General features: G+C 48.6%; 4 protein-coding genes across 4 annotated transcripts; all 4 read right to left on the bottom strand.

The window, feature by feature from the left end:
- Positions 1–1600: 1600 nt before the first annotated feature.
- On the bottom strand, positions 1601–2819 carry J7337_005822 (uncharacterized protein; the record flags this gene model as incomplete). Its single annotated transcript, XM_044823496.1, has 4 exons — positions 1601–1693; positions 1823–2285; positions 2342–2609; positions 2807–2819. 4 exons carry the CDS (start codon positions 2817–2819, stop codon positions 1601–1603), a joined length of 837 nt encoding a protein of 278 aa, XP_044681987.1.
- A 4722-nt stretch (positions 2820–7541) lies between these two features.
- J7337_005821 (uncharacterized protein) lies at positions 7542–12900 on the bottom strand (the record flags this gene model as incomplete). The annotated part of the gene is made up of 2 exons (XM_044823495.1): positions 7542–12781; positions 12837–12900. 2 exons carry the CDS (start codon positions 12898–12900, stop codon positions 7542–7544), a joined length of 5304 nt encoding a protein of 1767 aa, XP_044681986.1.
- A 3602-nt stretch (positions 12901–16502) lies between these two features.
- On the bottom strand, positions 16503–16970 carry J7337_005820 (uncharacterized protein; the record flags this gene model as incomplete). The annotated part of the gene is made up of 2 exons (XM_044823494.1): positions 16503–16734; positions 16873–16970. 2 exons carry the CDS (start codon positions 16968–16970, stop codon positions 16503–16505), a joined length of 330 nt encoding a protein of 109 aa, XP_044681985.1.
- An 849-nt stretch (positions 16971–17819) lies between these two features.
- On the bottom strand, positions 17820–19843 carry J7337_005819 (uncharacterized protein; the record flags this gene model as incomplete). The annotated part of the gene is made up of 5 exons (XM_044823493.1): positions 17820–18197; positions 18247–18641; positions 18692–18798; positions 18850–18985; positions 19042–19843. The coding sequence occupies 5 exons, from the start codon at positions 19841–19843 to the stop codon at positions 17820–17822; spliced, it is 1818 nt and encodes a 605-aa protein (XP_044681984.1).
- Between the last annotated feature and the right edge of the window lie 2018 nt (positions 19844–21861).

Here is a 21861-nt window from a genome sequence, read left to right as displayed (position 1 = left end):
AATCAACGGCTTGTTCTTGTAGGCATATGACCCGGAAACTACGGGCTTGGCCTGACCACCACGCGATGGAGCATTCTCACCACAGGTAGCTCACTTGAGAGTAACCCTGACATCATCTCAGCAGCCTGACCTCAGTACAAACTCCCTGCCAAGGTCTAAAAGCCAATTCTGCACCTCTTCATCCTAGCCTGAGTTCGTAATCATTCCTTGGAGGTCAGACTTTGGCTTACACCATCATCGTTTGCTAACATGATACTAGCTTCTTTAAGTAGTTTTGAATCCCGAATCACACCAAGAGGGTCTCGTCTTGCAGGCCTTCTTATCAAACAACCCGTCGCATTGGTGTGGGCGCAAAGGCAGTGAACCACACATTCAACGTCTTATAGCCGAAGATGTAAGCTTTGTTGTTACGCTACCAGTCTCTTGCTCAGTCTCTATTCAGGGGGTATAAAAGGAGCTTTCTATCTTTCAACTGCTGCCAACCCAAAAGCAATTTTTATCCTATATCATATTCTCGAAACGATTAATCTCCTGTTCTATTTGATACCAATCACAAGATGGGCGAACTCGTCAACAGCGAGCCTGACTTGGGCACCATCAAACCTTCATTCACCTCTTCATCTGAACCTGAAAATTCCCAGTCAAAGTCCCTTATCGAGGCTCTATCTTTGGATCCCCATATCGAGGGGGGCTATTTTCGTCAAACCGATACAAATCCTACTACCATTCCTTCACCGTATTCATCCGAAGCTCTCTCTCACGAAACTCTCACTCTTTCGGGTCCTGCTCGTGAAGGTTACAGGGCGGATACACGACGCCTCTCTACCACCATTTACTACCTACTAACCCCACGCCATAGTCAGGGGAACTTCCATCGCAACCGCAGCCGTGTTATTCATACCTTACATCGTGGACGGGGACGATATGTACTCATCCACCCTAATGGGTGCATCGAGTCCTTTATTGTCGGGAATGCAGTTGAACGGGGCGAGCGTATACAATGGATCGTTGAAGGCGATGTCTGGAAGGCAAGTTACTTGCTCCCCAACGAGCCAGATACCAGCCACGAGCCAAATAGGGAGGAAACGGGGGGCCTGCTGATCTCAGAGACGGTTGTCCCTGGCTTTGAATATCACGACCATGCATTCCTCACCCAAGAAGGAATTCGTGAGCTACTCAAAGAAGAGCAAGCCCGCGAACTGGATTGGCTCGTGAGGAGATCGGAGTAAATGTTCAAGGACAGAGATTCAGACTGACATTTGTGCAAAGAGAAGACATTTGTATAAGAAACGGGTTGCTTCTGTAGTATTTTTGGAAGAGAGTTATGTCGTCTGACAATCTCCTTGCCATTGATCACAGACCCCAGAGCTTTGGAACAGGCGGCTATCAAAAGCGCAGGTCGGTACTTATCGTACCTAAACCCATATCAATACATTATTCTAGTCATAGGCATCGTATCGACATCATTGGGTATCGTGGATATGAAAAGCCAAAGTCGTCCCCGTTGTCGATATGCATCGTTTGTGTAATGGTGCTTTATCGGTGTTGGAATTAGTCCTTCTGAACCGTATGCCAGGCTCCCTTTCTCAACCATTAAAACTCAATGAGTGGTGGTAGTTCGTTCCAGTCCCCGGTATTTTCCCTTCATGTAAATGGCACTCATGGGATAGGCCGTTCGCCTGGGAATGGCTTCCTGCCAATAATGACATGTATTGGTATATAAGCGTGAATCCGCGTATCGATCAGCTCTCGTCGGACATCAACTAATGCCACCTGCGACTTTCGGTCAGATAAGTCCCAGAAACTTTGACAGTATACTTACCTCAATCTGTGCAGGAGTTCTCTCGTAGACGCGGTTGAAAAGTGTGAAAGAGAAGCCGCTGAGGCCCATCAAGAAATTCCTTTCCCACATGCGCCCAAGCTCCTTTAGGCGTTCATCCTTTGGCCAGCCATTCATGGGCATTTTGAAGATTCGCTCTTGAACGTCAACAAAGCCCGCCAGCACATATGCCTCACGAACATGGGCAGCAACATTGGTAGGCCGGCCCATCAATTCTGAAGCTTCATTGATTTCGCGGAACCATGTTGCAAGAGGTCCGTTCGGTGGAAGGCTTCCGTCATCAGACATTATAATGGCATCGTATTCCTGCGACTCAAACCAGCCTCCTGGCTTCAGTGTTTGAAAGGCTTGGTCCGCAATTTGCTCCTTGAAGCTAGCCCAGCAGCCAGATGTGACTCGGGTGTGAATATAATCGAAAGGCTGAGAATAATCCCAAGGCTCAGAGCTAGAGAGAAGTGAGTTTTCAAAGGGTCACCTGAGGCCCGGATGTTGTTGACATACGAATCTTCGACGTAAAAGTTCACGTTCGGGGGTACTTTTCGAGGCTGTATTGGTGAAAGGTCGGTTGCGACGACTTCTGTTTCTGGAAACAAGTCGCCCATTTTGATTGCCCAGTCGCCAGTACCAGTAGCAATATCGAGGATATTTACAGGCGGTGCCCTTCTTGACAGTGGTGCAAAGTAAAGACGCTCGCCGAAGAGTTTCACTAATGCTTCATTCTGTAAATCAAGACGCTCACGTTCTAGTTGGTCGTTGGGAAACGCATATGCTAAAAAGGCGTCATTAGTGGGTGAATGGTGGTGAATGGATAGACAAAGCTTACAGCCAGCCCGGTAGGCATGATACGTGCGCCCAAATTCTTCTGGGAAATTCTGTACACTGTCTGTGAGAGATTCGGAGTCTCTGATAGTTCTTGTTAGGCGGAATTAACACGGTGAAGGTGCACTATGGGTTTCAACAACTTACATGCCTTGAGCATGAGGCTACACAAAGTCAGCACGCCCTTGAGCCAAGGTACAGAAGAGAAGTACATACATCGGGTTCAATGAAACTGTTCCCGCCAGAATTTGAAGCGGAGCAGTTGAAAGTAAACTGAAAATGGTGAAGACTTGAAGGTGATGAGTTAGGCATGCTGCCATGGCTTGGTGACTGAGCTGCCATTACAGCAGGCGCCATAAAATAGTCACAGTTATGTATGACAAGGACTGAGTATCAGGCAAAAGAACAGAAGCGGCTCTTAGCTGGAATCATGAAGGAAAAGGCGACTCAACCCGACGCTGCGAGTAATTGCGCTTCGCCGACTTAGAGCTGAGAAACGCTGAGACTTCCCTTGTGGCGAACGACCTATACACTGTCGACTGTCCAAAAAAGTTGAAAAGCCCCGAAAGTCGGTTTGATGTACGACTTGGTAGTCGATCGTGAATACCGATGCGGAGCGAAAGTCCAATGGTAATATGGATCGAATATGTTCGCCGGTGGTAATCGCGGATAAAAAAACACACGAGACAAATTCGACAAGCAGGTTCTTGGTGGTATCGTGGAGCGTGCAGCACAATGAGGGGAAGACGGGAGCAAAAGACGATCGACACTAGCTACTGATCGGTCTCTCTAAGAGGGACGCTTAGGGACGCTTAGAGCGGCATCAGGAAGAAGTGCTATGTAGTACCAGCGAGGTCAGGGGAGATCAGGAGCTAGAGTAGGTAGAAGGTTCGGGAAATAGAAGCTACCTTAGTTGTGGAAATGGAGAAGGGCGAGAAGCTTGAATGGAATCCCCGCTCTCTGTAGAAACACCAGAAGAAAAGGAGCCAGGCCTAGAAGAACAATGCAGTAAAGTAAGGTAAAGTAAAGGACAGGGCCAGTTGAAAGGAAACGGGAAGCGGCCCAAACACCTGGTGCGACCGAGGCTTGAGGAGTGGATTCCATTCAGTCAGGGTAGCTAATAAGTTAGCAAACGGGATCAAGAGGATGGAGACAGGAGACGAGTAGACGAGGACGGGGTCAAGCAATGGAGCTTGGGACCCAGCAGCTTGGGACGGGTATCTAGGTAGCTCTCGGCTTTCTTGGCAAAGCCACAAAGCCCTACCGCAAAAGAACTGCAAGTGGAACAAGCGCTTGTTGCTGATGTGTCATTGGCATTGGATGCTGCGATGTCTTGGTGTGGTGACTACCTAGACTACCCCCAGTCTAGAGGGCCTGTACTGTACTGTATGTACAGAGTACACAAGAGGCGACCCATTCAGCCGGGAACATGGATCCAAAAAGGTGAATTTTGAGTCGTGTTTGTAATACAGCCAGCCCATCACGCCATATATGAAATCCGGCAGCTGCCTGCCTGTGAATCGCCAACTACTCACCGAGAACATACACCGGTAACAGGATATGAGAAGAGCAAGAGCCATGTCGACAAAGTATCTATGCAATCATGTGGCGCGTATATACGATCCCTTAGCTCACTGGTGATATTCCGATAAATGGGGCCGGGCATATCGGTAACCCCTTGTGAGGAAACAAGCAATTGCAGCGCAAGCATAGCAATGTTCCGAGCCAGGACGGAAAAGACCCTCTAGCGTTTTCTATAAAATCCTTTCAAAGGTACTTTCGGTATTAGCGTTGTATCAAGTTATGCAAGGAGATGCCGCCATTGGCCACGGTAGTTCCTCTGAGCCTGCAAGCAAATGACTTCGGGTACGCAAAACAAACTCCCGTCGAGACCCTGGTCCCTGGTCCCTCGTCCCTCTCATTCATCAAGGGGCTTCGGGCGGTCCCAACGACATGGGTGGGCTAGCTCAAGCCTAACGACCGGGCGCTGGGATAAAATCCGATGGCCTGGGTCGGACAAGGTGTCACCAGCCGCCTTTCCGACGGCTTGGGAATGGTCGCGATCCTTGTTCTCATGTTAGTGGATGTGTATCTCGGGAGGACTTTGTGTTTTAGCGTTTTCCACCGAATGTCCTGTGCGAGTTATGAAGAGGGAAGCGTTCGGCCTAGTCATCAAGCTTCATTTTAGGACCTGGTAGTCGGTTGATTCTCAGCCTAGGTCGACGCCTATGGACTTGAAGACTGCGGCTTATAAGAAGCCACCACAAAGGTTCAAGCCACATCAACGAAACCGACGACACATGCCAGAAGATGTTCTTGTGTGCGTGATACGAAATGATATGGTATGATGTGATGTTCTTCTGGGGGGTAGTCATCAAGGGAGAGTTGAATAGGAGGAGATTAGAGTAATTTATTCTGAGATCCGTGGGGAGTGGGTGAGAAATGCATGCTTTTGATCAATTAAGGAGGGTACAAGTCGATGAGATCACAGGTCACGATAGAACCTACCAATATTGGATATGCATACGACCTGGAGTTCAATTTTCGCTTTGTGATGGAAATCTCCCTCCTGGAACAAACAAGGTACTGTCGCAAGACTTGGCTTATGACAAGGCCGAAATAACCTGTAAGCTTTACCCTCAGACAGCCATGTCAGGCTCCAGATGCCAATAGAACAAGCTTGTCGATGGAACAGTCTCCGTTTGATTGTGTTTTGAAAACACGTCGCTCATCATTATCAGTTCAAGATCTAATATGAGCTAACATAGGTATTCCATGCCTCTTCAGCATGGGGCTATGGGCTACTCTGGCCCCGATTCTTTTAGTCATGCAACTAATAAGGTTGGCTCTGACTCTGAAACTGGTAAAAACTCAATCTACCTCCCGTGATGAACTCACTAACAATAAGGGACAGCCCGTGAGCACAATCAACGCCATCCATGATTTGGAAAATGTACCTGGGCACACATCTCCCAGTAGCTAAGAAATATTTGTCATCACAAGCCTTTTACTGCTGCCAGCTTCGTACCGTCCCGTGTTTCGCGTCGACTTAAGTGCAGTTTTCGACATGAAGTCAGTAGCCTCTTCCAAACTCGATGCATCCTATAGTATTCCATACCGTAGTAATAATAGGCACATCCTGCTACGTACTAGGTAACTTGGCAACTCAGAGTCGATGTTTACCGCCAGAAGCACCTCTTTACGTATTTTTTCGTACACAAAGTTTAATTACTTCCGCTATTCCTAGCGTCTCAAACACTCCTTGTCCTGGTCAACGTTGTGCCCCGAAGATATGCTTCTGCCAATCCATCAGTCTAGGGTCTGTCCTCACCTTTCAGGAAATTCTTCTCTCATTTTGAGTTGAGCTGCTATTAATAAGCGGGCCAAATAAGACCCTGTCTCGTGAACATTTCCTCCTTCCGCGTTTTCCATTCCCCTCTTCTTCCTTCATCCTGGTTCAGCTGTATTTGTTTTCCAACATTAGAGACACGTTAACATTAAGGATGTATGTAATTCAACCTGCGCATTGGCATTAATCGAGATATGAAAATAGTAGCAGGTGATGGAGGCAGTAAAATTCATACCCTCGTTTGTAAATAAGAAAAATATTTACATAGGCAAGTCAGCCCATGTCTGATGAGTTTATCTTCGCATCCTCTTTCTGGGTCTGGCTAGCACCCAAAAAATCAGGACGTCTTTTTGGACATTACCGAACCAATCAACAGACATTATCACATTGCTAACCATGATATATGCTCCTGGAACGTCACTAAGACCAAGACACATTGTGCAAGGTTTCGCTACATGTACTTGGCTTATACACACCTCGGAAACACATCTCTTCATCGCAGTCAATAGGAATAGAATCACAAGTTTTTAGGCTCATTTCCGATACCCAAGGGTTTACCAACTTTGCTTCCCTTTGATAAGGTAGCCTTGTTCTCCAAAACCATCTCCCGGGACGTCATCAGCACTTACACCCCAACCGTTATAATCTCGGTGCAAGTCCCCATGCCCAGCTTTATACCTCCGAAATCGAATTCTCAATGAATTCTGGGGCCAGCCCCCTAACTTTTTCCTGCTTCGCTCCGTAGCCGTTTTCCCCGGGCATCCCTGGCCTTAAACCAATCTTCTAACTACATACCTGCGGAAGATGCCCTATTGGTTAGGGGAGCGGGGTGATCTTTTCCGCCCCAGCTCCCGCACTAGAATCACCACTCGAGCCATTCATGCGTTGTCAAGGGTGAATCACCACCGTGTTGCTGAGTTTTACGTATCTTGTAGCCTCTCACTTAAGTAACCATATTACTTGCACAACTTTGAATGTGCGCTGCATGGCATTTTTCACCACTTACAGTGTTACATGTTCCACTATAGAAACACTGTTGCATCATTGCATGTCTTGTAGGTGAGCACCACCTGGTTTTGACAAGGAAAGATCCAACATATTTCTGAATCTATAGGAGGTGAACTATGGTAGCTGCCCTCAGCTCTGATGGTCCTCGTGTCGATTGTGTCATAGCATGGCAAACTAGAGCCTCTAATTCACAGCATGGGTCTCTCTTGCGTCAGAACCATTGAAGAAGCTCCACGGTATTTGGCTTAGCATAACCTCACAATGGCCGATATGGGTAACAGCACAGGTATCTACAACAGAAAACCGGATGCTCGGCGTGACCATTGCGCTTGTTTTTGTCTGTGGTTCTCAAGTGATTCTTTTATCCAAGATATATCCAAAATTTAAGCAAATCTACATGATTGCCCTCCTACTCCTGTGGGGGTATAAGTCATCTAATTCACCATCAAATAGTTACAAAGAAAATCGTTTCCCCAAGAGGACGTTGCAAGTCATTACTCTCATAACAAGCAGGCTCACCCCGCTCTAGAAATCGCTCCCGGGGTAGGGGCTGGCTATCCCACTTCCGGGGACGCTGTCATTGCTTGACATATATGTTTGATCGATTCGAAAGATCCAGTCCATTTTGTCACGCTCGCTCCGTGCTGCGAATAGCCAAGTGTTGTCTGTTCCATAAATGGCAAACACTGCGGACTGCATCCGCTCTGGTAGTCGCTGAAGGCCTGGCCCTCCTGATGAGGCGCCAGGTCCACTGCCGGTCCATATAGTAGAGATAACACGGCCCGACCCAGTTCGTCGATGTCCTGGTGTGAAATCGGTTCCCCCATCTTGACCTTGCACCCCAGAATCATCGGGCCCCTGGAGCAGGCCCAACACCCCAGGCTGACTGTCTATACGAGAGTTTCTCAAACTGATGAGCCCAACCTCGTCACCATCAGTAGCAGAGTGCAAATGAAGGTACGGTCGCCGCAGCTCGACGAATCTTTTGACCCACCTAGTTGAGTCGCTGTTCGGAATCATCAGGTAACCGCCTTTCAGAACTTTGGGGTTCTTTGGTACTCGGATAACTGTTGCGATAAGTGTCGGCTGCGTTGGACCGTCTGTCATCAGACCGTCTGTTGGAGGTGCCATGTTGGTCGGGCTGAGGATGTTGTTCGATGGATCGGGATATTTCTTCCAGAGCTTCAGGCACTTTGTCAAAAGATAGGCCTGGTCTTCATCGTACTCGGGCTTGGGCAGTGGCTCTTCCACAGTAATTGTTTCTTCCTCCTCGAGTTCCGTAGCTTCTGGTGTCTCCGATGACGTTTCTTCTGTGTATTCCTTCTCTGACTCTTCTTTGACAGGCTTGTCATGTTCATCGATGTAGGTTTCTGTTATTTCAGGCTGCTCTGGGTTAGAGAGATCCGTCTCAGGTTGCTGTGCTTCTTTCAAGAGTTGAGGCTGCTCCTCATCATCGAGAGAAGGAGTCTGTGAAGTGTCTGGTGTATCATTAAGCAGGTCATCGTCGCTTGGAATGATTGGCTTTAGCTCTGGAGACGGTTCAGGCTCGGGTTCTTTTTTCTCAGGCAGGGTACCTGCTCCATCCAAACCAAGTTTAGCCAAGACAGACTCCGTGACTGACATATCCGCAGCGCGTTTTTTCTTCTTACGAGCCATGAGAAAATCGCTGACCAGCGACACCCCTCGGGGTGTCCAGCTTGTTAGGTCTTCCTCGCCTTTGACGTAGTCATGTTGGCTATTGAGCCTCCACAGGTCACCGACTTTCTTGACAGGAGCAGGACGCATGGCAAGAGTGAAAATGCCAGTTGAGGAGCGCACGAAGCGAACATTCTGCCAGAGTGCCGAGAACATTGAGGTCTGCCGCACGAAAGTTCTTGATAGAATCTGCACGCAAACCTTTTGCGAGAACTTCATCGGCTCAGCCAACTTCTCAGAGCTGATCTCCCATGAGATTGTCATTTGAACTCGATACTTATCCTGCGTCACTCGATCAAGAAGCAGTGAGTTGTGCAAGCTGGAATCCCACTGAGCGTAGATTGTGAGGCTCTTAGTACCGTTGGCATTCTCGCGAAAGATCGGGCTCTGTGACAATTTCAGAGAGATATCAGGTTCATTGGCTCCCATGTCAGGTGTCTTCCCAGCCGAGTCAACAAGTCTGATCTTTCCAACGCGAACGGCAGTGACGCCACTCCATGGAAGAGCATCGCCAGAACTATGAGAGATATTAATGCCGATTCTTCGCTGCAGTCCCTGATGAAGCTGAAAAGTTCCCGTGTCAAGCTCGCTGGTTTGTGTGACTTCAACAGCGCCATATTCGCCATTCTCGTTCAATTCCATGATTTGGATCCGGGAGAGTAGGTCGTGCTTCTCCTGGGTGTAGAACTGCGATTCATTGATTCGAGATGCTTTGGCTTTGTCTTCTCTTACAGGCACAGCATCTCGCATATCATCCCAGCTGAGCAGCTTATCCAAATGCATCGTGGAGACTTTGGCGAAGATGGCGACTCTCAAGGTGACATCTTGAGGGGCAAATAGAGGAATGCTCATGCTATGAACACTCTCAAAGCGAATTGGCCCCTCATCAAAGTCTTTGATCATTTGGGTCGTGGTAATGCCATCCTCTTCAGAAATGCCTGGGATGAAGAGTTGTGCGTGGACTTCTGTGCCTTCTCGTTCAGCAAACCCCACGAGCTCGTGCATGACAACATTGAACTTGAGAGTGTTTGTTGGTGCACGAGCATGTGACGGTTCAAGAGAGAGCTTGAGGATGCCGACAACATGTGATGTGTAAGGCGATAAGACATCGAGAGTGGAATCTTGGACCCGGCACTCGAAAACTGCCTTGAGTGGCACATCAACCTCGCCCACAAGAGTATATGACGGCATACATGTCTCAACAAACGGGTTGTCGAGACTGAGGTGCTGTGCATATTCCGGCTGGTCAAGGTACTGGTGCATCTGCCGCATCTGCCTTACACGGTCATGTAGTTTCTCCAAACTCCATAAATGAACCACGCTGTGCTTATAGTCAACCACACGAATGCCAATGCACGGCTTGTGAGCTTCCTCCAGTGCCACATCATCGCCCTCACCAGTAAGTCCATTGAGCACCATATCATAGGACGAGCACAAAACATGGCCGACGTCAACCGCCGCAAATTGGAAAACGACGTGCTCGTCAAGTTCGTGGCTCATGACCTGGGCTTCTTTGAGAATGGATGCGTTTTGCAACACCGCCTCGGCCATTTTCACAAAATGTCGGCCTCGCCAAGTTTTGACAGTCTTCTTTGCCATCTCAATCTCTTCTTCTGAGAGGGTCGGGCTCTTCTTTGGCATCTTGAGGGGATCCATCTTTTCGATCTTTTCTTCGAATTGCTTCCGCTGTTGGTTTAGCTGTTTCTGCATGTCTTCCTTTAACTCCTTCAACGCCGCCTCCATCTTGACCTTCTCCTGTTTGATTTCTTCGATCTCGACGTTAGCAGCCTCAGCGCTCTTTAGTTGGTCCTGGTACTCTTCTTTCTGTTTCTCCAATCTGTTTTGCAACTCCTCGCGGACCTCTTTCAATCTATCGTCGGGCTCTCCTTGTTTTGGGGTTGAGGGCATTGTCAAAGCGGTATCCAACGAGAAGTTATCCATCGTACCGTTCGACAGGTACTTATCCCTGATCGGGTAGGAAGACTCCGAATCGTCCCCATCCTCGCGACCATTCACTCGTTCCGCCCTTGCCCTCTGCACATCCTCGAATAAAGCATTGAGCTCCTCGTCAGTAAGACTGGTGAGGTTTTGATCAGATCCAAGAATTGCACCAGCGGCTTCTCGTCTTGCGAGCGACCAGTCCGATTCCCTACCACTTCTCTGGAATATTGATGGAGACTCTGGTCTAGAGATGTCGCCAAATTCTGAGACCCTACTAAATGATCTTTCGTGGCCGGGTCGGGGACTTGGTGAGGGTGAGCCTCGGTCCAGCGCCTGTAGCTGACTAGCTGTGATAGAGTGTCGAAGCAAGCTCTGTGGTCTCTCTGGTACCTCAGCCCGCTCTGCTCTCGCCTCCATAGGGTGATTAAATCGGAAAATATGGAAATCGCCCAGAATGACACGATAACCAGAATGGAGTTGTGATGGCTCGGTTATACGCTTTCCGTTGATCATGACCGAAGCACCTTCACTGGGAGTGAGAGTCACAGTCCCATCAGGAGCATTTTCAAAAGTGCAATGATCGTGCAATATCCTGGATCCATTAAGTCGGATGTTCGCTTGATGATCGGCGTTGGTATCGACATTGCCGACTGTTGTGGTACCCGGCTTGAGGTTATAGACAAGGCACTCAGCCAGAAGCGGATCGTCAGACAAGTTGACCAAATGCGGCATCTTCTTCGGCGTATGTAGGCCAACAAAACCTTTCTCAATACTGACACCGAGTTCTTCGAGGGCTGCTTCACGTTCTTTGTGGATTTCCTCCGTTTTTAATAGTTTCTCCTCCCATGTCTGATTTAGATCCGTAAGCAGCTTTTCACTCTGGCTCAACTGCTCTGCGATCTCTGCCTTCGAGACCTTCTTCAGAACACCGTCCGAGCCAGTGATGCTGACCATCTGCTGATCTAGGGGTGTGCCTTCAGGATAAGTCTCTCCGGTGACGAGTCCGCCTCCAGCAGCTCCACCAGGAACAGGGCCATTCCCAAGTTTGCTTCTCAATAGCGATAACTCCTCCTTCAATTCTCTGATCATACGGGCATTAGCATCCTCGTTGACAACAGCGTGGTTCTTGATTCGCTTAGCGGAGTCGGCATAACGGAGAGTGCTGAGCGTTTCATCAAAATTGATATCAGCCGGGCTGACGGCTGCAATCATTGCCGTCATACTGTTACCGCCTAGCGAATCTTTCAACAACCACGTCAAGACACTGTCTCGGTAGGGAACTTGACCGGTGCCTTTTTTCTTCTTGCCGCCGGTTGACAGGTCGGCCAAAGCGGCAATGACGCGACCCAACGTCGACAATGATCGGTTGATCTCAGCACCCTCTTTCAGCCTTGCGCCAGTGGCTCCAGTGGATGTCGCTCGTTCAGAACCTGCCAAATCCACCAGACTGATCTTGGCGACCTTTTCCATCTCCATCTTTGTGTCAGCATCGTATTTCTTCTGTGTCAACATCAGGGTGAAGACGGCGTGACTTCGACTTGATGTTTGGTTCATATTGGTTGCGGCAACTGTTCGGGCCTTGTTTCCTTCATCCATGAGATGTTCAATTTCTTGAAATTCGTTGACTGCAAGCTTGGCGAGATCCTCCACATAGGGACCTGTGGAGGGATGTTCTCGGACTTTGAGGTTGCCTTTGGTTGAGGGGTTGAGTAAATCTCGGACACGCTCGTTGTAGATCTCGAGATAAGAAACTTCGACTGTGCACTTCGTTGTTTTATCCTTCTTCAGCTCATCGATCCTTCTGAACATATCCTGGCAAATCAAGGGAACAATCCCTATTTCCTTCCCATAGCCCATCATAGAATATGACTTTCCTGAACCGGTTTGGCCATAGGCGAAGATACAGTTGTTGTAGCCTTGGAATGCATTGTCGAGAAGGGGCTGTCCCAGATCGTCGAAAAGGTTCGATTGGCCAGCGTAATTGGGGTCGTCCTTATTGAAAGACCAGTACGAACGATCAAATGCAAAGGCTTTTGGTCCTCCATCTTTCACGCCTTTCCCTTCAGGTGCGGTGACCACTGTCTGGTTCCCTTTCATCTCCACGATACATTTTGCACCTCTTTCGATTTCTGGATCCCATTTCAGCACCGCTCTTTACCTATGCGAGCCAGACCCGCTACTTACCTCTGCTATTGAAAGGTCGACATCTCACCACCACCTTGATATTTCCTCCGCCAGTAGGCGGCATGGCTAGTGATTTGTCTAGGGGACCCAAGTCGGTCCCCTCTGGACAAAAGCTTGGTTGTTGAGAATGCGCGGGATTTGGAAGGGGATCAGAACTATCCCTAAAACGATATATACCGGTAGCTTATGGTTTATTGTAACAGCATGTGGCTCCACGGTGCAGTCGCCGTCCGAAACTTCAGCGCATTGTCTCGTCGGTAGGTATCGCTACGTAAGGGGTTGACCGTCCCTTGAGGCACAGGCTAAGAGGTACGTATCCAGGAATGACGACTGTGTCGGATTTAATATCGCTATTCAAGGTTTCGACAGGGGTTCGCTGTGGGCAAGGCTCGTCTCGCTGGAGCTGCCTTCTGGGGAGCTGAGGTGCAAGAATGCTTGCCTGTCCGTTGTCGAGCACGAGTGAATAGAATACCTTGTGGTGGTTGCTTGTCAACAAATTTGGTGGGCGCGGTCGGAGGTCGCGCAGCAAGCTGCTTGGTCCAAGTCCCGTGCTTTGATTGGCAGCTGATGCATGAGCAGGGGATCTGGGGTTGTTAGTACATAAGAAGTTGGGAGTGGGATTCACGTGGAAGTACGGATACTCCGTAGCTCAAATCTTGGATGTTGGAGGCACGTTAACTGCCGAGCATTAACCGCAAGCCAGCGCTCAACCCGTCTTCCTCAGCATTGAAACAGCCGCGTCTGTTCGTAATGCCAATGGGTTTGATGGTGTCGATTCCATGAAAGTCGTAGACTTCATGATCTCCCCAATTCGTTTCGCTTTTGGTTTCGGCTTTTGATGTTGACTTCCGTCTCGACTTTCGCTTCTGCTCCCGTTGCTTGCGCTTCATTTGTGGATCACGTCCATGCACCAGCCATGGCATTTATTGACAATTTCAGAGTCTCAACCTATGCAAACCTCGAATTTGTCAACTTTTTGTTCAACTCCCACGCTAGTTGTGGTTCTCCAGCGGTTTAACTCAGCGACATAGGCGAAAACGGACTTGCGTGCCTGTGAAAGAAACATGGAACATTTGAGAACCCTGTGGCGCCCTTTGTCAAGACGCAATGCCAAAGCCGATTAACACGTTCTTCATCGTGAGATTGAGTGTCTTGATTGGCGAACACTGCCCTGATAATTGCCCGCAACCAAGACCTCTTCGTCTCGCTACTCCGGAAGTTGGGGCATGAACCGAAATGAAAGACTCACAGAGGCATTTCGCTTACAAACGTAATCCTTGAAATACCTTCGAACAGTCGAACTCATGTACGAGTACGGAGTCCCTTATATATGCTTGTCTCTATTTTGCGCCGGCCTGAATAAGAATCCCTCAAATGGCTTGTAACCACCGACTGAGTGAGAGAAACTCGGGACAATATCCAGGATGTCATAACGTATACTTCAGACGCCGCGACGCTTGACAGAATCCAGGATCAGCCATCCTATCTCTCCCAGTACTTCTTTTCAAATCAAGGCCAAAAGACTGGTGATAACAATTGGTGTCTGATGCTCGGTCGCCTGCAACATCATCCAGGAATGATGAACTGAAGCTTCGAGAGGATGTGGCGCCAGTAGTAGATCCAACGAATGAAGATTGAATACATCATTAAGGTTTGAGTGCAAATCGCAACTTTACGCCTAGGACAAGGCCCTGAGAATCTCCATTTTGCATTTGTAGGGAAGCAGTTCGCCTTATAGATCATGAACACAACGGCCTAGTCATGCTAGCACGCTTTGAAAAAGAACAAAATTACTTGGCTTTTGACAGTTTCGAGAAAGAGAATGGGGGTTCTGTATCGCTTACAAGATCGGCAACCTGCAGATTTATTGGTCAAGTGGCTTTCCGAGCCGTTGCCCCTAGATCAAGAGATGCACATGGCGCTTACTTCGCCCAATGAGTCTCACGATCGTTTAAAGCTTGAGCTGTGGTAAGCGCAGATCTGGGTTCGCTTGAATAGAGCATGACTGTTGTCGACGTGATCAGCCTTACGGACATCCACCACAACCCCCATCTTAACTTATTCACACACGCATTTGAGGAGTAATAAAGTCTGGGTTCAACAAGCGTCCTTTGAACTGCCTCCGCGCGGCGTTATTGGCACCAGATGCACCCGTTCGATATTTGCCACGCTGGCAGGGCGGACGCTGGACGCCGCTCACCAATGGCCAACCACACCTGATTCGCCTCACTTTCAAAGGCTCGCGGCGTATGGCAGGGGTTTGCTGCCATATTGGTTCTGGTTACAAGGAGCGACAAAAAACACATGCAGCAAATCAAATCTGGGTACCCCTTGAAGACCTTCTTCAAATTCGTGTTGGGATATCTTGCTGTGGAGCGGTGAGCATAGTCACACGCAAAAGATTAACATACCTTGGGTTCGCATACATTAGCATGAAAGGTACCCTCTAACCGTCAGGCACATCGTAACCATATCTTGTAACTTAGCAGGCTGTGCCAGATTTGGATAAATACCCTCCTTTGGCCCAGTTTATACCGCTTTATTCTTCCCAGCCTGTCTCGATATTCGTAGATTCCTCAGTAGAATCGACTGTGCGACCATGTCCTCGTCAATGAACAAATACTGGATCCCGCATCAAGACATTCACAGAAAAGTCATCACTCAAGAACTCCAGTATTATCTAGGACCCCAGGCTACAGTTCGCCCATACACGTTGGAGGTATCTCTTTGTCAAGCTAGCCCAACGGCTATCCTTTGCTCATGAATTCGAACGTAGGGAGAGGATGGTTTCCTCATCACCACTCCCGGATCCTGCCTGACAGATGTTGGTCGCTGCTGGTTTGTAAACGTCCTCAGTCGGTTGACACTTGATAGGAACAAATCGATGATATTTGCCGAAAGTCGAAAGATCTGTGGGATCGACAGGCCGCAGCCAAGGTCCAACAGAATCCCGAGAAGTTGCTGAAACGACCGTTACATCAGCCTGTCATTGTTTCGAGAGGGTCTTCCAGAGACTCTCATCGACGTTACCACGACCGACGCCGGCAGGATGATGATTGAGCCCCAGCATGGCTCAGCAGTTAAAACCGTGCTACCTCTCCACCTCTCCAGTACCCCGAGGGAAGCCTGACAGATACCTGTGGGGGGGTCTTCTGCACGTCGAGGGCTGGCAGCTGCAGCCATCACCCCCGACTTTGAGGCCCGTGAAACAATTTGTGATGGAATTTTAGAGTGCGGTGAAGCGAAGGGTTGCAGGCTGCAAATAGCCATAAAGCAGAAGCTGTCCGGTGCCCAATATAGATATGTGGAGGATGAGATACCCAATTGAGTCAAATTAAGCAAGTGTCATGATGGTTGCCATGTCTTTCCACAGATGCGGTGCCATCTGGCATGATTCCAACCTAACGGAACCCATATGAGTGCAAATACTGCCCAAATTACATTTGTTTTAGGCATGTAGCAAGTCGAGCTGGAGCTGCACGAAAGCATAGGAGTGGAGTCGTCATATTCGGGACCCGGCAGTCTTCGTGTTCCAATCGGATTTTAAGTTGTATGCTGCCATGCTCGTGTGATCGTGCGCAAGTTTGAGTAAATGGCGATGAATCAAAGCTGGATCTGATAATCCCACAGTTTGTTGGGTGCATGCGCTACATGCCTTGTGCTAACTCATTTGGCATCGACAAGCTTTTCGTACTTCTGAAGGTCCATGGGACCAGTTGACCAGAGAACTATGGCTTGCACACACACCTGTTTCGACTCTTGGTATGGTTGTTTCTTATCACGAGTCATCTTTTGCTCTGTGATATACCCTATCACGTTGACAAACTCGCCGACACGTGTTTGCTCAGCGGTGAGGGATTCTAGAAGCAGGCTGACATCCACCACAGCAGTGGTATTGCTATCCCTTGGATAAAGATGATTGAGGAAGAGACAGGCCGAAGAGGTTGAGTAAGAAGTGACGCTATCTTGGTTAGCCAACAGTATGTGCCGTGAATGAATATGTGAGCAAGCACACAAAGAGTGGAACAGTGTTCACCGGTCATACCATCCGAGGAATCTGACTTTGTCACCGACAGGTACAGCAGGGAGATTCGACAGCAAGTGAAGCTGAGAAGAAACTGGGCCCCGCGACATGCCCGTTGCGCGTGGCTACTGGGGGCCTTGCTAGGGGATTTTGAGGCCCGAAAGATGTGATTATGCTGCAGCTCCAGAAGAAATCCCTCACAATCAACTCTACTGGTGACATAAAGGATATGGGGTACTGAAGGGATTAATGGAGGTTGAAAATGCAGTTTGTCTTTGATGTTGACTTCACGTGAAATGGGATACGGAAAACTATGTGTACAGTGCAAATCTTCTAGGCCTTGGTCATTGATCTACATGATACGGGTAATACAGTATCAATTCGCACTATCTACACGTACCCTATATGACCAAGTGCTTAGGTAGGTTATATCGTGGTGGGGGTTCAATCACATCTCTACTCTTCATCTAGTCACGTATTGGTCGATTCTACCAGAATGTCTATTGAGTCAGCTCCGAGGTTCATCTACAAGATTGTCCCGTCGCCGCCTGGTGACCCTTTTCCCAAGGAACATCCCTTATCGGACCTTGATCAGAATGATGGCTTTGTACATCTGAGCACGTCCATTCAAGTGAGCGCTTTTCGTAGACAGTGTTACTGTTCACTAATGCAGTTTACAGGTACCCAAGACCGCAGACTTGTTCTTTACAAGATCGTCCTCACTTTGGGTCATAAAGCTTGAATCCAAGCAGTTTGCTGATTCCATCAGATGGGAGGGCGGGTTTCCCCACCTGTATGGCAATTTCGGGGCTGACAATGTCGACTCGACTGTGAAATTTGTTCGTCAAGAGAGTCAGACGTGGGATGAAGTGATGGCAAAGTCAGAATGGCTGGATTGAGTCTATTATTTTATATTGGGAGAGTGGATTTCTAAGGACTGCCCCTCCGTAATCACATATCTAAAGGCCGAGATCCTTCTCGACCATACCCTTACAAATTGGATGGTAAAAGTCCTTGTTCTTCTCGAATGTTTGCAATGCCAGCTGTCTATCCACCTTGTTGAGGGCGCGGAACAAAGGGCGCACAAACTTCATTCGACCAACTCGTCCAAGCAGACTGGCGGCGTCCTGGTAGATGGCAGAATCATGAGCTTTGAGAGCAATCAGATAATACGCAGACAAAATTTCGACATTCTTGGACGATAAGAAATCGTAGGTTTTCCCCATAAGCTGCGCTCGGTCTGCGCTCAGCTCACCGGACTGCTGCACCTCAGCCAAGAAAACAAGTTTCTGGTTGGCAGTGAAGTTCTCAAGATCCTTGGCGCTTGGTGTAAAGTTCTGATAAAAGTCAGCGTAGAAATATCACAACATGGACGGCGGAACTTACAGCGTCTTTCCACTTAGTTGCGAGGTCGTAGCACTGGTTCGCCAGTGTAGTGTCGAACTCAGGCTTAGGGGGTAGACCGGGCGTGTAGAATTTCTCTTCCCAGTTGATCTCGGCGACATTCTTGGAGATTTTTTCATCTCCGAGGTTGTTAAAGAAGTCGAGGAAGGTTTGCTTGAACTCAAAGGAGTCAAGAGACTTGCCAGACCACTTGGTGAAGTAAAAAGGAATGAACTTGTCAAAGTTCTCTCGGCCAACAACGCCCTCTAGGTAGTAGAGGAAGTGGAAGCCCTTCTCATACGCAACCGTACTATAGACATCCTCAGGGTCTACACCCTCGTGCTTAATGATAAGTTTGGTGTACTCATGGTCCTTGCCGAAGAGTTCCACTGCATCCTCTGTGATATATGGTCAGCCGAAGTCCCAATAGCAATATCGCGTTACGCACCAAGAGCTTTCCATCCAATGATGGAAGAGAAATCAAACTCGGCATCACCGTGGATGGCTGCTTGGATACGACGCTCAAGGTACATCGTCCAGCCCTCATTTAGCCAGCTGAACCCCATTAGCATCATCCCTTCGGGCAATTGGTCATCTTGAACTTACAAATGTTCCCAGCTGGCATTGGAAACCAGGTTACCACTCCAGCTATGGCTCAATTCATGGGCAATTACGTCCACGTTTTGACGATCACCACTAATGATAGTAGGTGTAGCAAACGTGTAGATGGGATTCTCCATACCTAGAGTCATATAGGTCAATTTCCTTTCTTGCCTTTTAACTAATAGCAAAACCTACCTCCATATGGGAAGCTTGGGGGTAAGACCAGCACATTGTAAGCTCCCCACTTATAGGGGAAGACGAGTTTCTCTGCCACTTCCATGAACTTCTCCATATCACGCTCCAGCTCCCATTTGCATTCTTCCAGCTCATTGGGACCTGTGGCGACAATACTCCGAGGGCCAATAGGCGCAGTCGCAATATCGCCAGAAGCTACGGCAAAGAGATAAGAGGGGATAGGGACCTTTTGCTCAAACTCATAGAGTTTCTCTTCACCAGGCGTGGCACTATGGTCTCCCACAGGAACACCACTCGCAACAACTGGCAGGGAAGAAGTGAGCTTGAAAGTGAAAGTGGATTTCACATCAGGAGTGTCCTGACACGGGAAAATAGAGCGGGCATTGATAGCCTGACATTGAGAGAACATATACGGGTGCTTCTTGTTCGAGGTCTGGGCAGGAGTAAGCCACTGCAGAGCAGTGCATTTGCTCGTCGTCTTGAGCTCAATGGTGAGATCAATCAGTTCACCCTTTGCAACTCCGCCTGGCACATGGATGTGAAGAGGGGCGCCGAGGGGTGCATTATACTCTTTCAGTTCCCACTTGGACTCTGTTGAGTTGATACGGATGGTAGAAATATCCACATATCGAGAGTCAAGAATGATCTCGTTGCTCTCTTTATTGGTCTGCGACTCAAGCTGAAGAACAACCGAACCTTTGAGCGCCTTGTCCTCAAAGTCGATCTTGAAGCTAGCAGTCGTATGGCGAGTTCGCCAAGCGCTATAGTTGGAGAGGGTGCTGGGATCACGATTGGCCGCCATATTGACTGTTGCGAATGTTCGTCTTAGATTGCGATTGTGGGTGATTTTGACTTGACAAGTTCGCAGAATCGCAGGTTTCTTGAGTGACGAGAGCCACGACATGAGGGTCTGTCGAATCGCCAATGACACAGCTTTATTCCAGTGGGCTCAGTGAGGTATGACAACAAGGCGTTTCCATTCAGATTCCGCTTCTAGAACATCACGTGAGATGGCCCGCACAGTAGACCAGCAGCCACCTTCCAAAAGGCGTATCAAACATGAAGATAGTGGCCTTCTCATAGGGACTTTTGTATGTGAACTGCCTTAGGTCCGTTGGCGACACTAAATTGGAACAAATTGATCCAGTAGTCTCGAGTCAAGTGATGCTGTGTTTAAGTGTCAGGTGACTGTATCTTCGGGTCTTGTCACGTGCAGCATAGCTCTGGTAATGAAATCCATAATCGAAAATGGCCTCCATCGGGAATTGGCATGACATCCAATTGCCCGGGCAGTAACACGGAGTCAGGCCGGATATGGAGTAGAAGTCACCACGTTCCCGCCAGAAATGTCTCACACGACTGACTATTCAGTCCGATACTCATTGTAATTAGAAAAGCCCGGCTATCTTCACAAAGACATTCCCACCATTATCATGTGTTATTATTCGTGGCTCAAGATGCCAACAGATATCTATAACCACCTATAGCCAGCCTGTCTATCCCTAGCAACGGGCCATGGAGCTGGGAGGCTTGGCACACCTGAACAGGGCTATCATTGAAGTCAGAGGCGAGAAATAACGTCCGGAAGAGAGAAACTCTGATATCCGTTCTAATTATATCTCGAAGCAAATAGGGCACCAGCCAAATGTGTCGAACACAATAGGTCCGAAGCTCTCACCATTATACACGCCTTATTCTGAAATACATAGTGTTTTAGAGAATAGACACACAAAACATGCAACTGCTGTGAAGGCAAGGCTCAGATTAGTGTTTTGCATGAGTAGAAGCTATTGATATGGGTTTTCCATTCGAATCCCCTAAGCTGCAAAACGAACTCGACTTTATTAGGGTCTAAACGGGCTAGGCCAGCCGTTGGTGGGACCTAGGTTTTCGACAATATTTCTGTCCTAGCGGTCAAATTGTCACGATACCGAAGGTAATATTTGCGCAGATATTGTCATCTCCGAGTCATGACAGGTTCTCCGATGTACCGGTATTTTAGTAGGAGCAAAATTGAGGGTCCTTAATGATCCCTTGTCCAACGTTGGCCAAGGATCATGAAGGGTACTGAGGCCCTTACCATACGAAACTTGGGAAGTGTCTCGTCGCTAGAGGGAAGCAGGCTCCAACTTTCGTCACAAGCAAAGCCTCCGCTCACTTGATCAAAGTTGCCACTTTGCGATAGCGGAATCTTTCCTAGGTCTGCTGGCCTGGGGACACTCCGTATAGGAAGTCATGACGGCACTGAAGAAGTCTTTAGAGTCGATACTCCCGGGCAAACTACTTGGCGCTGCTGCAGGAGGCGTCATGGTGAGGGAGCAAATATCACCCCACGAAACCACCAAAGCGCAAGCGAGCCTGGGCCGGGTCTGCGGTGGTAGCGGTGCGAGTTGACGGGTGGGGGATCCCAGCTGTTGATTTAATGCAGGGGACGTGCAGAAGCAGTGGAGGCTTAGATTCTTGCAAGCTATCCTAGGTAGCCCTGTTTAGTAGCTTCTCCCCTGGTCTTAGCATGTGGGTGCTATCGATTTGAGTTATGTAACATGGGCATCGCTACTCAACGTCTTGACCTTGACGAAACCGGCTTTTACATGAAGCGGTCTTAGAAATAGTAAGAGGTAGGGTTGCCACGCTGCCAAGCCTCCGTATGTGTTAAGACTTGCAAGTGATTGATTGATCAGCGAAGATCTTCGCAACTTCATCCAACGACGAGGCCTCGTTCTTGTTTGAAACATGCTCTTCATTGTCCGAGCTGAATGATTCCGATAGGTCCATTGTGACTATCTGTTCAACATGTTTGTTTGCCTGCAGGTGCACTAT

Source organism: Fusarium musae, chromosome 4 (assembly GCF_019915245.1).
Source record: "Fusarium musae strain F31 chromosome 4, whole genome shotgun sequence".
Taxonomy (NCBI): Eukaryota; Fungi; Ascomycota; class Sordariomycetes; order Hypocreales; family Nectriaceae; genus Fusarium; species Fusarium musae.
The sequence above is the reverse complement of the archived record's forward strand: the minus strand, read 5'-3'. Positions and strand labels throughout refer to the sequence as shown.